At 32.3% G+C, this 18150-nt stretch overlaps 1 protein-coding gene across 1 annotated transcript in view; it reads left to right on the forward strand.

Moving 5' to 3' along the window:
• The window catches only part of LOC145246762 (sucrase-isomaltase, intestinal-like), a 1547717-nt gene that overhangs the window by 1200886 nt on the left and 328681 nt on the right, over window positions 1-18150 (forward strand). The window contains exon 21 of the mRNA XM_080108534.1: window positions 15482-15570. Coding sequence (XP_079964660.1) covers window positions 15482-15570 — 89 coding nt within the window. The remainder of the gene's footprint in view (window positions 1-15481; window positions 15571-18150) is intronic.

The following is an 18150-nucleotide window of genomic DNA, read 5'->3' on the forward strand; positions in this document are numbered from 1 at the left end:
ATTTTGTTTGTTCATCCTTTTGAAACTGATTTATACTTTACAGTGATTAGTCTTTATACTCAATATATATATATTATATATATATATATATATAATACATATATCGAAATAATCAGCTGTATACACATGTACAAACATATATCTGATTTATAATATAATGCATGTACATTTATATAGATAGAGACAGAAAGAGAGAGGAAGTAATAGAGAATTACAACAATTTCCTTAAGATCATTAGATAACACGGTTATAAGTATGTAAAGCTTTTGTTATTATGATTATAATAATTTTGTTTCGTCCTGTAATCAATTTCCCTTTAGAATTTCACGTTCGCGATCTATATAATGATAGTATGTTATCATTGATATGATCAATGCTTTGTGATTGGAAATCTGGTTTTACTTATAGATTTTACTTCGAAAGGAAAATACAGAACGTCTTTTAATCATATACATTACATATTCTCAAGTACCACATGGGAAATAAATTATGTCTCGTTACACAATGTATGGACAATGCTAAGATTTAATCGGTGAAAACATCGCTTCACACAGAAGAATATGATATGTTGACCAACGTAAGTGTATTAAGATGCAAAGATTATTAACGTTTTTTTTTCTTCAGGCGATGCTATATGAACGTGTGTATATGAAATATTAATAACTAGCATCATTATTGAGTGTACGTTGTTTTATTTTATGTATTGCACGAGAAAAGTCTAGAATCAGCAGTGTTTTACATGCGTTGGGAACGTCTAAATAAAACTATATATTGATAAATATTTTAAATAAGATATGAACATAACGTAATAGACAACACGAATAACAATCTATATATCTATAAAGATGAGAATGTGTGTGAGAGGACACTTCTCAACGTATATACTCAACGAATTCTTGATCTAAAGATTTAGTATATAAGATATTCAGGTATGTGAAATTTTTTTCAATCCATTTATTCCGGAATAAAGGACTTCTAAGGGGTCAAAATTATAGCACTAAGGTTGTATCGGTTTTCTCTATTTGCTAACTGTTTTACGAATGACCATTCGTGAATAGTTCGCATTACAGTTTTCCTAAGCTAAGAATAAGTAGGCTTGAAAAAGCATCTTAAAGACCGTGTCACACTGGTATAATTCTTATCATACATAATTCACTGCCTTTAAGTGTTGGTTTCGATCTCAGCTCGAGTATTTTCTTATTTACGGAAGTGGACGGTTTGAATAAACCTAAATACTTGCATACACATGTCTCAGTTTGTATATTAATGTAAATATAATATTTATACGTAGTTTTCGAACGGGCAAGGCTGGGCGGTCTGCTAGTAAAATAATAAAATCTTTAAACAACAAAAGAAAATAGCTGAGATTTTATGCGGAACAAAAAGAGGAATACATTAGAATCGTATTCTCCTCTGACAAATATAATTTACTAGCAGGAAGAGGGCTTTTCCGGACGTAAAATACGCTTAAATACGATATTCTAATTTTTCCAGATTTCGTATGTATTATTATAGTCATAATTTAAAATAAAATATTTGGGTGCTATTAGAATCGGAACCGAAACTGTAGTATTCAAAACTGGTGACGTTACAACTCTACCAACGTGAGACGTGTAGGAGCTCATTTAAAATTAAAAATAAACTAAGATAGAATGTACAAAATGCATAACAATTTATTCAATTATAACCCATTTTTTACCTTGTAAAACTGTTTTAACCGTCTAAAAACCCATACAATAACGGCCCGTAAAAAATCAAATCATTTGAAGCGCCTAGGGCCGCTCTGCGACTTTTAGTCTCGGAGAAGATAGAGTTTTAAACTATAGAGGCAGACAAACAGACAGCCAGACATATTGCTTTTTATATATAAGATTTCTCTCGTTGAAACTAAGTAAAGACTAGAAGAAAACGTATATATCGGTTTAGTTTCTGAATTTGAGACATTATCCGACTTACCCGGGAACTGATTTTTGAAAGATATCTTTTAAGAGAGTTATGCTAGTGATATGTAAAGAAAACATTGGGATGTTTATCACATTACAAAATAAGTAAATCCACTTTAAAATGTAATTGAGTTTTTTTCTAGAATGTCAACTCATATATTCTACCGTCCTAGGAAATAGCAACTAAGACGATTGGTCCGTTATCGAAATAATTAGCAGTAATGTAATTAAATAAATAACGAATTCACATAAAATTAAAAAAAACGCCAAAAAATATACAATGGTTTCAATTTTACATAACGTGATACTTAATTCTAGTAGATAATAATATTTGGTATGAGAAATATTCTAATGAAGCATTAGAATGATGCATTTACATAATTATTAAGAAAAAATATCATAACATAATAATTATTATCATTAATAGAATTCCTAATAAAATGCATGAGGCTAAAATAAGCTTAAAAATGTTGTTCGTATATCAACGCGGGCTTCATATTTTAAAGAAACGTATAATGTAATTCAGCAATGTCATAATCTTAAGCTATAAAAACAAACAATTGAAATTATGTAATTCATTAGTGATGTCAATAAATATAAGTTTAAAATAATTACTCTTATAGTATGCACTTATTTAGTTGATGCTCAAATTATTACATATACATTATTATTTTGAATCGTATATATATAATCTAAAAATTAATAGAATAGCGTGTGTGTTATTTTCTGTATCACGCTTACATAAGCGTCGTTTAATTGTTATGCACTTCCATTTCTTGTCGTAAATAATTTTATCAAGAATTCTTCATAAGTTTTGTTTTCGGTTTCGAGTACAACTAATGACACTCCAGAAATCTATTTTTTTTTCTAAATAATTTTATCAAGAATTCTGCATACGTTTTGGTTTCCGTTTCTATTTTGGCTGAAGGAACCCAAGTTTATATATATATATATATATATATATATATATATATATATATATATATATATATATATATAGAGAGAGAGAGAGAGAGAGAGAGAGATAGAGAGATATATAGAGAGAGATAGAGATAGATAGATAGATAGATGGATGGATAGATAGATATAGATATAGAATAAATGACAAAAAGTTATATTCCAAAATTTCTGATGTTGACCATCTTATAATTTATTCTTTTAATTCAGTTGACTTATACAAATCTTGACAGTATCTGTTTCGTAGCGCAACATCTATCACTTAATTATTATATCAATTACACTTCATTTCCTTTTGACGGATTGATTGTTGCTATTTCTTCTGATGAGTTAAGGGCATAATAGATTCACTGATTGATATAATAATAAAGTCATTGATTTTGCGCTACGAAACAGATACTGACCAGAATTGTATAAATCAACTGAACTAAAGGAATAAATTACAAGTGGTCAACATCACGAAATTTTATTATAAATTTTTGTAATTTATTCTCTACACACACACACACACACACACACACACATATATATATATTATTAAGTCATGTGGATATATTTTTAATTTTTGAAATTGCAACTTTATAATATATAAGAATCGATAGAACATTAACTTAATAATAATATATATGAAATCTTCAAGAATTGAAATATCATATTTAAGCGTACCTTTCGGCCAGGCTTTACCGGGCGTTCCTGCGAGCTTAGATAACTACTTTAGCAGTTTTAACAAAAGCTACAATAATATCAGAGCGTCTCCATTTACACCGAACATCTACAGAAAATCCAACATCAATATATTACATATGAATCAGTCGCCTGTGGAATTTCCATAGGTCGCGCTATTTATTAATTATTATTAATATTTTTATGTTAAAATTGAGATATTTACATTTAAAAAATATTACACATTTTAAATATGTAAAATTTTATAAATATATTTATATATATATAAATTGGTAAGCTTTTGTAAACATTTTAATTCAAAAATTATGAATTTCTGTAAGATTTTCATTTGCTTTTTTAAAATTATGTTATAAAAGTTTGTTGAGTACTATTAAAACATAAAATTACTAGAATAAAATGTGTGATTAAGAAATGACTTATTTCTCTGATTTTTTTTTACGGAGAAAAATTCCACGTCTAACAAACTTTATACGTAAAAAAATATTTTGGTTTCATGCCTTTTTTTGTCTCTCTCTTCTTTTATTTTCTCTTTTTCTTTTCATTCTTACATATTTTAACCTATATTTATATATAAAAGTTACATTGTCTGCCTGCATGTCTGTGTGAGTTCGTTCCTTATGAATTCCGAAACTGCTGGATCGATTTTTAAAAAAATCGCACAAATATACTCAGTGTATCTGTTCTTAGATACGTTTTGTATCGGAATACCTCCGATAATTATCCAAAATCAATAATTTTAAAAATCCGATTCAAGCAGCAACACTAATTTTGATAAAAAAAACATCACAGGTGCTTGTGAGAAGCTTAATCACCGCACAGGCAGAAGAGCCCGGCGTTTAAAATCAACAGAACGTTTATATATAAGACGGGGGCGTATGCGAAATAAATCTTTCAATTTAGACAAGAATTTAACCATAATACTTGACTTCTTTCGTGTTAAAACATAAATTCAATAATTAATAATTATTATTTACAATCATTTTATAAAATCAACAGTAGGTTCTCTACAATTCAATGTATTGTGGACTAAATCACCGCGGGGAGGCGTGTGAAGCTTTCCCCAACGTCTACCGTGATAGGTCCCCAACTATAGCAGGCAATCAATCGAATTGATTAAAAAATAGTCGATTTCACCGATTTTGATGAGAATAATGTATTGGAAGTGTGGAGCATTCGTTTGTATACATTAAAGATAGAGTGTGGAAAACTCGATATATTTAGCGCATAAGGTTATAAAAACTGACACTAAACTCGGGATTATTATTTTTATATATATTTTTTAAAATCTATTAACAAGATAGCTATTTTATAACCTATGAAAAACTGATCATATTTTCAATATTATGCATTGATTGAGGTAACTCGTAAACTATTTCTGGGGGTGCTACTTCTAATGCAAACATTTCTATAACGTTTAAGCTACAAATAAATCCCCTCCTTTAGGGTAGAATGAATGAAAGCTTACTGCCATTTCAAAAATATTTCTTAACGAAATGTCACATATAATGCAATATATTGTTTTCTTTTTTCGACACTAACTTAATATTGTTGCCTGGAATATGTTATAAAAATCATTTTATAAAATACTTTTTTAAGTTCTTTAATAACATCATAATCTACTTTAGCCTTTTCTGCCACATATAAAGCCATTGAAACCAGTTTAACAATAACGACCCTAATACCAACTAATTATATTCATATCCCAGAAAAAAATCAATTTGTAATGTTTCTTAATTTTTCTAAACCCTTGTCTGAATGTTTTGTCTAGAGAGTTGAGTTTTTCTATATAGAAAATTTGGGCTTATAGCACACTTTTGAGTTGGATTTCAGTCCGCAAAATAGCTGTTTAAGTGGTCAAAATTAAAAAAAATATCATAATGCCCCTGGCCTTATATAAGTCGACGACACCTTTACATCCTGCGCATGTGCTTATTAAAATGTATAGGTTGAAATGGAGTTCATTTAACGGCGTAGTATTTTAGGTCATAGACTAACAGATTAGATAGTATACCAATCTGTTTTAGTTTCGATTCTCGCTGATGGCACGCAAACAACTGTTTTAATTTGAAATCAGTACTATATACTACTTAAAATATAAAAATCGATAAAGATGTTTCTATATAACAATAAATACGAAACCTGCATGAATTAAAATGTACTATTTAAGAAAATTTTACGACAGGGCAAGGCTGGGAGACTTGCTAGTATATATATATATATATATATATATATATACATGTATATATATATATATAACGACTTAATTTACTCACATAAAATTAACATACGAAAGTATAGATTTATGCGTAAACTTTATGTATTTACTTCAAAAGTGCTCAATACATAGATAGAGCTAGTTAGCTCTCTCTCTCTCTCTCTCTCTATATATATATATATATGTGTGTGTGTCTGTGTGTGTGTTATATGTGTGTGTCCGTGAACGTGTTTGAGTGTGTGCATGTATGTGCGTGTGTATCTATGTTAGTGGGTTGGTGCAATTATTTTATAGTGAAATTGGTCCAGAAGGATTCTATGATAACAAAATGAATTATCATCTTCGGTCATGATTATGTTAGTGCAATTTACGCACATACTTACAAAATAAGCACTGTTATATATATAAGTATATATATAAATATATACATATATAAATAAATATATATATATATGTATATATATATATTCAGCTTCAAAAACAAGCCTCTATACACAGTATTCATCGACCTGACTAAGTTTTTGACACTGTCAACAGTGAGGCACTTTGGCCACTCCTTGAGTACTTCGAGTGCCCTCCAATGTTTGTGTCGATGATCAGGCTTTTCCATGTTGGCATAACTTGCTGGGTCCTCTCTAATGGCAATGTGACGAATGCTTTTCAGATTAGTAATGGCGTGAAGCAGGGCTGCGTACTAGCCCCGGCACTCTTCAACGTATTTTTCACCTGTATGCTGCCCCATGCTGTCCAAGATGTGGAGAAGATGTTGGACGGCCCCCTCTTCGACCTGCGTCGAGTATCAGGAAAGACGAGAAACCTGCAAACTCTCCTCCAAGAGATTTTCTTTGATGATGACTGTGCACTACTGGCCCACACTGAACAATAGTTTCAGCCGATGCTGGACTGCTTTTCTGAGGCATCCAATGTCTTTGGCCTGAAAATCAGTCTTGGAAAGGCAGAGGTGCTCTACCAGCCTTCACCATACTCCCACTCCCCTTTCCCTACCATCACCATTGACGAGGCACCTCTTGCCAATGTAGAACATTTCAAATATCTGTGGAGCACCATATCCTATGAGGCTCTTTGGACAGAGACATTAACACTAGAATTGGCAAGGGCAGACTCCGCAATCAAGTGCTCAAAGAACACAACATCTGCCTATCTACAAAACTTAAGGTCTACAATACTGTGGTTCTTCCCGCTCCCCTTTATGGTTGCGAGACTATGATACTGTATCGCAGGCATATCAAGAAACTGAAGCTTTTTCACATGCAAGCTCTTCGCTCTATCCTGAGAATTAGGTGGCATGACTGCATCACCAATCTGGAGGTCCTTGACGATGCAAAGTCCACCAGCATAGAGATCACCATCATCAAAGACCAACTTCGAGGGTTGGACACGTGATTCAATTGGGAGAGTGTCGGATGTCGAGTCGCCTGATATACGGGGAGCGCCAGGCTAGCAAACGAAGCCAAGGTCGACCAAAACTGCGGTATAAAGACACGGCCAAAGCAAATCTTCAGTGGTGCTACATCAAACCGAAAAATCTGGAGGGTTATGCCATGGACAGACTAAAAGGGTGAGGCTCAGTTAATAGAGCTGCTGCCAATTTTGAAGAGGCTCGATGCCAGAAACTCACTGCTGCCAGAGAGAGACACCGTAGAGCAGCCTCAGCAGCCATCACAACCACTGACTTCCGATGTCTCCACTGTTTAAGGCTTGGGCTGCAGAGCCATCTCCGTATTTATAGATGACATGCAAAACGAAAACGCCCTCATCGAATCCGATGGAAAACCGCCACCACTACTACTACTACTACTACTACTACTACTACTACTGCTACTACTACTACTAATTATTATATATATATATATATATATATATATATATATGCCTGAGTATGTGTGAAGTGTTTGTAAATCGAAGTAGAAGAACAACTATTAAACTGCTCGATCATATCTCATACCAGAGATAACAGTGTTCTTTGTTGAGTTATACGTTTTAAAAATATTTTCACTTGGCTTTACAAGCAGCTGCTTGTGTGGCAAGGAACAAAATTGTATAGAATGAGAGATATGTGTTTCAATGCGAAAATTGTTGATGGAATTAAAGAATAGAGTACGATTATGAATATCTCCAGTGTCAAATAATCTTTATACATTAAGCAATTTACTTCATGTATTAAAGCCAAAGAGGGAGATATAATATATAAAAATATTTGGAATCAAGTTTCTCCTTACTGGTATCTCAGATCATTAGAAACTATAGCAGCAGGTTTTAGTCATCGGTCTATTAAGGCAAAACGTTTGAGGGAAATATCAGATATTTTGTAATTTATATGCAAAACTAGGAAAACGAATGACAATGATTGAAACATTGGAAAAAATGCAATACATTTCCACCCTTAAACAATCCATAAAATGTCCACTATGGCATGTTTTCTAGGTTGCTAAAAACGAAAATGATGTTTTAAAGTCCAGGCCACGAGTAGTTTCCAAGATATGAAGAAATTATCGTTTCAGAAATGGGAAATCACTTTTCTATATTATTTAACGTAAATGAACATCCACCTTATAGCCACTTTTTTCAGGCGGGGCGTCTTTTTTATGTTCGGTGTTTATTTAGCTATTATAAACTGGTAGACTTACATAAAATCTACATTAAAAACTTGTTTTCTCTAAGTTTTCGGGTGTGCTCAAAACATATATCACCTTTTAATCATCGACAAATAAGTATTTTCCGGTATTAAGCTATATTATTATTATTAAAACAATCACAATAATTTACTATATTTATCTGGTATTATTTTTATTTCAATTATTACTATTATCATTGTGATAACTATTAATAACCATCGTTTTACAGTTCAACAAATTTGTGGCAGTTTCTGATCCTTAATTTTACATAGTAAAATCAATTGCGTGTTTTTTTGCCGTTTGAAATAAACGCTAATGCGTTGCAAAAATTTTAAAACGTGAAAGAATAAAAGAATACAACATTCTTCTTCCACAAACGGCCAAAATTATTCACGTGAACTTTTTCGAAAATTATTGCAAGTAATGAACGCTGTCCAACATACCAATTCCAGTTTTTTTTTCAACGTCGTTAATTTTCATTTCGATACTTTTTTATGAACAAGGGCGGAAAACCGCTTGAAATATACAAAATAAAATATTAAATACAAAAAGAAAAATAGAATAAAAATGACACGGCTTACATGCTTCAAAAAGCCCTGATAACCTTGAAATCATTATTCAATCATTATTATTTAAGTTGATTTTTCACACACACAGACACACACATACTCTCTCTCTCTCTCTCTCTATATATATATATATATATATATATATATATATACATATATATATATATGTGTGTGTGTGTGCGTGCGTCTGTGTGTGTGCGTAGAGCCTTTTTACAGGCAGTTAAATTAAAATTGCCAACTCTTTTTTTAATTGCCGATTTGGCAACTATCAGATATTTTGCATTCATTTTGCTTTAGCAATTAATCATGAAGGGACTTACACACGTGCAGCGTTCGCAAATTGCAAAGGATACGATCGACTTATAAAGAGAAACATTTGATTAATAAATAGTTTTACGAAATTGACTTTGTAATCACTCGTGCTATATAAACTATATTAGTTTATTTTCTTTAAGAGCGTGTCTACAATCATAAACTAGACACAATAGATCACTTGTAAAACAACGTGAGAGGCTGTATTTCAGCAATAAACCTTAATTTAATGTTTAAGTTTTGTGAAAATAAAAATTGAACCCCTAGATTCTACCATATACGCATATACCGGAAATTGTATTTTAATATAAAATGTTAAAAAATAATCTTTAAAAGAAACCGAAATGTGTATAATATATTTTTTAGATATATCTGTAGTTAGATAGATAGGTAGGTAGAGAGAGAGAATGTGTGTATGTGTGTGTGTGTGTGTGTGTGCGTGCGTGTGTGGTTTATCTTTTCATATATTTGTTCATGTCCTGATGTGTTTGCGTTTAGATGTGGACATACATGAATAGAATCTTATTTTTTCCTACGACCTGATAAAAAATAGAAAAGTAAGCCGACGACGTCTTTCAGTACATAACAGGTGTTTTCTCTGAAAATAAACCACGCTACATGCCCCTGCTCTTATATTTCTATTTCTATGCGGAATCATTCAGACATCGTCTGTGCGATTCTCCCTAAAAAAAAACAACAAAAAAAAAAAAAAAACAAGAAACCCAGAGGTTATTTTAAAATGAACATTTCTCTAAATACGTTCCACATCTTTTTTGGGCAGCCATTACTATCACTACCGCTCGTAAATATCAAGCAGCTCCACTTACTGAATGCATTACCTCAGGAATCCGGCTCAATATTCTGAAATTAACAGCTTTTTATACTCTCGACTGAGATGGCGATTGGCGTAAACACACAGACACCAAAATACACAGACACACACACACACACACACACACACACACACACACACATATATATATATATTATTTCAAGTATTAATATTATACTTTTAGAAGGAGAATTTATATTTTATGTATCAATTTTCAGTATTTACTGAAACGGTGTCCAATACATGAGTAGAGGTAGGTATTAAATTATAAAATGGCATATCGCAATTAAGCTACATAGAATTTTACACGCCTCATCCTCGTAAGAATTCGTAAGTCTAATACATTATGCACAGGTGACCAGGGCGTGGTTTCTCAACAATGTTACTCAAAACTTATGGTCGAATGTGTGACTCCCTCCCTTTACAAATCGCAACACTCTTGACTATTCTTTCTATAGCGTGATTGAAGCCAAGATTAACATACAGGTCCACAAAACATCGACTATTCGATAGTTGTGCATTTTTCGTTATAAACAAGTGCATGATCGCCAAAGCATGTGACTCATTTCGGACACGCCTTGCCGGCTCCAGGTACATTAATAAATAATGCATTATACACCACCACCTATTTCTAAAGCAAATGCCAAGTTACTTCATATACAACATCTTTAATTGCCTATTTTGTCCTCTGTTTGCAAGTGTCAGGTTTGCATCAACACGCTGTATATACTGATGGTTCTAGTATCTGAATTTTTCATTCGAATGTTTCCTTTAATAGAGAGTGCGCGGTTGTTAATCATATTGACCAATATACTACTTAAAACCCACCAAATATTTGATTCTAAATTTGTGCGTTGGAGCATCCAACGTTTCTAAAAGCAACCGTGGCTTTTTCCAGACATTGTCACGGGGAGAGCACTCTTAGTGACGTACCAAATCTTTAGATATACCTTGATCAGAGATCGTAGTACAACCAGCAGATTCGCATTAACTTAAGACTTCAAAACTCGTGTGTAGGAATAAGAATTCTATAAGCTTGCAGTTCTGGTAAAGAAGAAACTAGAATAGGGAGATATATTATATTGAGGTATTAAAAGAGTAAATTGACGAATTCATCAAGATTAACGAGTCAAAGGATGTCAAACGAAACAAGCGGAAAATTGAGAAGACAATACTATACAACACATTTTTAATAGTGTTTCTTGAAAAGACTGAAACATGCAACATCACTTCTGTGAGAGAAGGAGCCAACGAGCAAGGAAAGAATAAGGATAGCATTATCCCGGTTTTACGAACGCGATATCATAGGTAGTTAAATAATACCAATAAATGAGTACATTTCTCAACATTATGACGTTAGGATATTTATAGAAAATCGATGACCTTTATTTCAATTAATTTGAGTGTTAAATAAATTGTATTTCTGTATATTTGTACTAAATATACTGACTCGTGTTTAATAACATTACTTTGAAATACTATGTTGAGATACAGACACCAAATCTCCATTATTGTTGTGAAATGTATCTTCAATGGACAATGCAGATATTAATTAAGTGTCTTACCTATAATTAAAAGATAAGAAAAGATAATATAATTGAATTTTATGAGAAATGGAAGAATAAAATAAAAGCGATGGACTTGAGCAAATTGCCGTGACAGATAAAAAAAAAAAAACAATAGCAAAAATGAGTAATAAAATGTAATTTAGTCAACAAGGCAATTTGCCTCAGATGGTTATTAAATAGTCGAGAGAAAAAAATAGCCGATAGACAATGATTATTTTGATAATGGAAACAAATACCATTTCTACTTGTTTGAAATATAAAGAGAAAGAGATAGATAGATTGAGAGAGAGCGAGAGAAAGAGATGGCAGTATAATCGCTTGCTATCAGCGATAATACATAGAATTTACTGAGAGATTAGAGCACTAGTGGCAGTTGATAATGCGCGTTTGTGTATAAAGTGCGTACATTATCACGTGGCAGGTGCTTGTGTCGTAGTGAGTAAAACCGATTCATTAAGGATGGAAAGGTCAAATTTCGACCCTTAACATGCCCGTTTAACTGCATCACAGTAGTGTTAAAAATTGAACCCACTATAATGTGAAAAAGAGGATGTAGACAAGAGAAAACGGCATAACTTACAAGGTGTCGACGCCTGTTTTAGACCTTGTTAAGACAGGAGAGGGTGATCCGAACAGCTACTCCCTAACCGTGGAAACGATTTATAACTGATGTTAGAATTGACGTGAGATTTACATTGGCTTACTAATTAACAATACGGATTGAAAGCATGTTTGAATCCAGTTCATTTCACATAAATAAATTCATCAAACACACACCTTACCTTGTGTCGAACTCTATAGAGGATTTAAATTAAATCATTTGCACACAATTTTAATATTTTACTTAAGTATGATCTATAGACCAGGGATGAACAATTAAAAGGATCGACTCAATAAATATAGCTGTTTTTATTACGCGTTTCTTTTCTAGTAATAATGATAGCTGATATGAATATATATAGACTAACACTTCAGTATGTTTGGATGAGTACTTGTCATTATTGATGAATATACTTTTTAAATTAGTATCTACAAATGTATACATTTCATCCTAATGAAGACATCAGTGTGGAGGATAACTATTATATTTAATTATTATAATAGATAATGCGATAGAGTCTGCCGGCCAGGTTTCGCCCTCTCTTTTCAAAGGCCAACCCGACGTTTTTTTTAAGTTAGTTTATTACTATAGGGAAGCGAATTTAAACGTGGGGGGGGGCGACTAAAATAAAATAAAATTATCGGGGGGAAGAGAAAAAACATCGCGGGTTTTTAAGCAAATGACCCGTTATAGCGGAACCATACGTATTGCTGAAAATGTCCGTTGGTTGGTAGAATCCATTGCGGATTTTACTAGGTACATATTGTTGGACGCCACCATCTAACCTGAGGGTTGTTCTGCCTACGTAGTTTGCAATGCAACTATATTTCTATTGATAAATAACATTCATATGGTGGGGGGCAGAACCTCATTTCGAGAATATGGCAAAAATGGTTTTGTTATAAGCACTACATAAGAGGCAAAATAGCAATGTTCTACAGCTGAGCTAACCGGTTTGGCGAATTTTTCACTCTTTCAGCCTTCCCTTTTTGATAGCTATATTAAAGTTTTGTACAACCCCCAAATGATGAAATATATATATATATATATATATATATATATATATATATATATATATATATATATATATATATATATATTAGAATTAAATAATATTTATGTTTTTTGCACCTACAGATAGTTGTGTTTCATGGATATACAATCATCAATGTAGGATGACATTTTCTGCCTATCGGGAGATCCGCATCAAACGAGGAAGCCAAAGTTTACACATGCTGCTATGCTTCTACCTCCGAGCAACGCAAGATTTGCAACGAGAATTAACTGAATTAAGAAATCATAAAAACTCAATTGGAGCGCAGACATTAGACAACCCATAGTGTTCAAACAACCGGAAGTCGTAAACACAGCATAAATGCTAGTGAACTGCTTGTGGATTATAATTTCGATAAAGTGCTTGATAATACCTACACACACATACACACACACACACATATATATATATATATGTATGTATATATGTATATATGTATATATATATATATATATATATAAGTGAACTTGTCTGTGTCTGTGCCTGTGTGTGTACATTTCCCTACCAAACTACTCCGTCAATTTTAAGTCTAAAGAATCGAGATTTCACATGACGGGTATTAAGATTTGGGAAATCTTTTTAATCTGTTTTCAGTCCGAAATTTTCCTGTGAAGGGGTAAAAGTTCAACGATGTTAAAATTGAAAACTCTTCCAAACTACTCCGCCAATTGGGTTCTCTAAACACTTGACATTTTAAATGTCAGTTACTTGGACATTTTTATTTGATTTGAACCTAAGAGGTAAAAATTTACCTTAAAACTTTACAAAGTTTTTACGTCTGCGGTCTCTACCAAATTACTTAGCCATTTTTTCTCTGAACATTTAAAAATTTACAAAAAGTGTATTCAGACATTTGGCAAGTTTTTAATCAGTTTTTGACCAGAAATGTGGCAAGCAAGCATTTTAATCAGTGCTGGGGCGTAATCAGGCTGACAAGAGGTCAAAATTGAAAGAGTTGACCTTTGCACTTCTCCGCCAACTTAGGGTTTAAATTTTAGATGTAGCTTACCTGGGCATGAGTAAAACTTCCTAATATATATATATATATATATATATATATATATATATATATATATATATATATATATATATATATTATATATATATATATATATATATATATATATATATATATATATATATATGCACAAAAATTATCAACAGTACATGGGACTCGAGCAAAGCCGGTCTGAGTTGCTAGTAAATATATATATATATATATATATATATATATATATATATATATATATATTGTTTTGTGGCAAGAGCTGCGCAATCTCACACCATAGCTCTTCTGACTCGACATTGTTAAATACCAGTGGCAAGTGAAGTGTAATATACAGGACGACTGGAAACAAATACCGAGATAAGCAAAGAGCACATACAGTGCTAGAATTCCCAATTGGTCACCCATCTGGTACTAACCAGGCTCGACGTGGCTTGACTTCGATGATCTGACGATAACTGGTGTGTTTGCACGATTATGGCATTCTCGACAAAATTTCTAATGTTAAAAATTCAACATTTTTGCGATGATAATTTATATAATACGCTAGCTTGTACCTCCGCTAAACTTTAATTGATGCCAGGGAGAAACTGAAACGTAGTGACTTATTAGATATTACAGATCTGAAGTGTTTATTTACATAATTGCATTGTTTGCAGATTAAAGATTTACTGTGACATTTAAAAGTATGAGTCCGACTTTTCCTTTATTTATTCTCAAAATACAATATTATAGTATTTTTCCTGTATTCTGATCTTCCAAGTTTTTCTTACATTTTGGAAAACATACTAGAAGAATATAATTAATTGTTGAATATTTAATCGTGCAGTGAATTGGTTTTTCATATTTTTTTTAATAAACACATCTGTTAATAAAATATATTATTAATGATAAAATATATTATTAATAATAAAATATATTATTAATAATAAAATACAACTTATTTTTATGTGTCTCTTTTCAGTCGAGCAAATTCGATGGATCATACTTTTCTAAATAAACACATCTATTAATAAAATATATTATTAATGATAAAATATATTATTAATAATAAAATATATTATTAATAATAAATACAACTTATTTTTATGTGTCTCTTTTCAGTCGAGCAAATTCGATGGATCTTCTTGTTGCTATCGATGAATGGGGAGAAGCGTCAGGAAGGTTTTTCTGGGACGATGGAGAATCATACAGTAAGTGTGGCTTACATGTCTTTCTCTTGATTTGGAAACATTTATGAATACAGTTAATTACCTTTGATGCCGAACTTTAGAATATGATGTTGTTTATACACACATACCGCACACACTCACGAACTCTCTCTTTCTCGCACACACGCACACATCGACGGACAGAAAGTCAGACGCACACACACACGCATATATATATATATATATATATATACACTTGTGCCCGATATTATTCATACCCCTCGGATCTTTGAGATTTCTATAAGAATATTGCTCAAACCAGAAGGTAGACAATATTAAAGGGATTTCAAACAATAAATCAAGCATAAGCATTTAATTTAAACTCAACAAATAAATAAATTATGCAAGTTTGAAACATTATACAAAGAAAAACAATAATGACACTAGTTCAAAATTATTCATACCTCTCTTACTAATAGTCAATAGCATGCCCTTTATTCTTAATAACTGCCTGTAACCGTTTGGGATATTTATCAACAAGGTTTTTACAACCATCAACACTGATTTTTGACCATTCTTCAATGCAGTAGTACTCCAAATCCCTCAAATTTCTAGGTTTCCGCTTTTTAACCTCAGTTTTCAATATGTGCCAGAGGTTTTCGATAGGGTTCAGGTCGGGACTCTGGCTAGGCCATTCCAAAACATTAATTTGATTATCCTCAAACCATTTCTTGACTATTTTGGCAGTATGTTTTGGATTATTATCCTGTTGAAGGACCCAGTTTGGTCCTAAATGGAGCTTCTCCGCATCCTGTCTAATGTTTTTTCTGGAGTATCTCAAAATATTGCTCCTTCTTCATGGTTCCATCTATCTTGACCAAACTACCTGGACCACTAGCCGAAAAGGAGCCCCAAAACATTAGGCTACCACCACCATGTTTCACCGTGGGTATGGTGTTCTTTGGGTTGTAAGCTTCTCCTTTCTTCCTTCAAACGTAAGAAGCATCCATATGGCCAAACAATTCGATTTTTGTTTCGTCAGTCCACAAAATACTTGAGAAAACGGACTCTGGAGAATTCACATGGGTCCTAGCAAACTTTAGACGTGCTGCAAGGTGTTTTCCGGTGTGCAATGGAGTCCTTCTTGGTCTTCTTCCTTTCAGACCATTTTCATGCAGAGTCCTTTGCAATGTTTGCCTTGATATTTTTATGTCAGAAGACTCCAGATTTTCTAAAATGTCCTTATTAGTGGTGGTTGGATTTGCATTAACACTTCTTACAATATTCCTGGTGGCTCTAGCAGACAGTTTCCTTTTCCTTCCTCTACCAATCAAGTTGTTTGTTGTGTGGTGGCTCTGGAATTTTTTGATGATGCTCTGTACTGTTGCTGTAGGGACCTCAAATTTCTTGGAAATTGACTTGTAACCTAAACCATCCTTATGTGAATTCACAATTTTAGTCCTAAGATCATTACTAAGCTCTTTTTTCTTCCCCATTCTAATAATTTTTATTCTTTTTATTGGTTTTCAGTTGATATCATTTTAATTTCTGAAAAATGCAAAAAAACGACATGAAATTAATCAAAGGTTGTATAAAAGAATTCAAAATAAGAATCAAACAGAAAACAAACAGTCAGAAACTCGATTAATACTGAAAAAATAAGGGGGTATGATTATTTTTGAACATTGCAGATTTTATAAATAGCTGTATATTTCTTTTATTACAAGTATCCCGAGATTTTAAAATGACGAAAATGATCAGAAGATGTTTATTAAGAATATGTATCAATATGGACGTAAACAATAAATTCTTACAAAAGTTACACCTAATAAACTCAATTTTCAAGGGGGGTATGAATAATATCGGGCACAAGTGTATATATATATATATATATATATATATATACTGTATTTATTTCCTATGTGATAACGTTTAGGAATACAAAAAGGCTTTGGAATAAAAACGAAAGGTTTTCTCCCAGAAGCGCATATTTTCGACCGATCCTTCGGTCTTCCTCAGTGTGAATGTATATATATATATGTATATATATATATATATATATATATATATACAAATATATATATATATATATATATATATACAAATATATATATATATATATATATATATATGTGTGTATATATACGAGGGCCGTGAAATAAGTAATGCCCTTGACCCACTTCCAGTTATCTGATCTAGGTTAATTTTGCATATGCAATGATTTATATATCTACAGGTTATATGGCAAATTGCAGTTCTGAACTAAAGGTGTTTGAACTGAGTCAGGTGTTGAATGACGAGCAGTGATTAAGTTTTTGTATTTGAAAGGACGCACGCGACGGGAGACTTTTGATGAAATGAAAGAAACTGATGCTCATAATGCCCCATCATATGAACGTGTAAAATGCGGCATCGTCAATTCAAACATGGCCGGAAGTCTGTGGAAACAGTTCTCAGACCTGGTCCCCCCCTTCTGCCATTGATGAGGCATCTGTCCGTCAAGTTGAGGCAACCATTTTGGAAGATCGGCGCATTACTATTCGCCAAATAGCCCAAGATGTAAAGATTAGTACAGGGTATGTGGAAACTATCATTCATGACCATTTGCATATGCATAAAGTG

This window comes from Euprymna scolopes, chromosome 24, assembly GCF_053919585.1.
Source record: "Euprymna scolopes isolate OS-2025 chromosome 24, ASM5391958v1, whole genome shotgun sequence".
NCBI lineage: Eukaryota > Metazoa > Mollusca > Cephalopoda > Sepiida > Sepiolidae > Euprymna > Euprymna scolopes.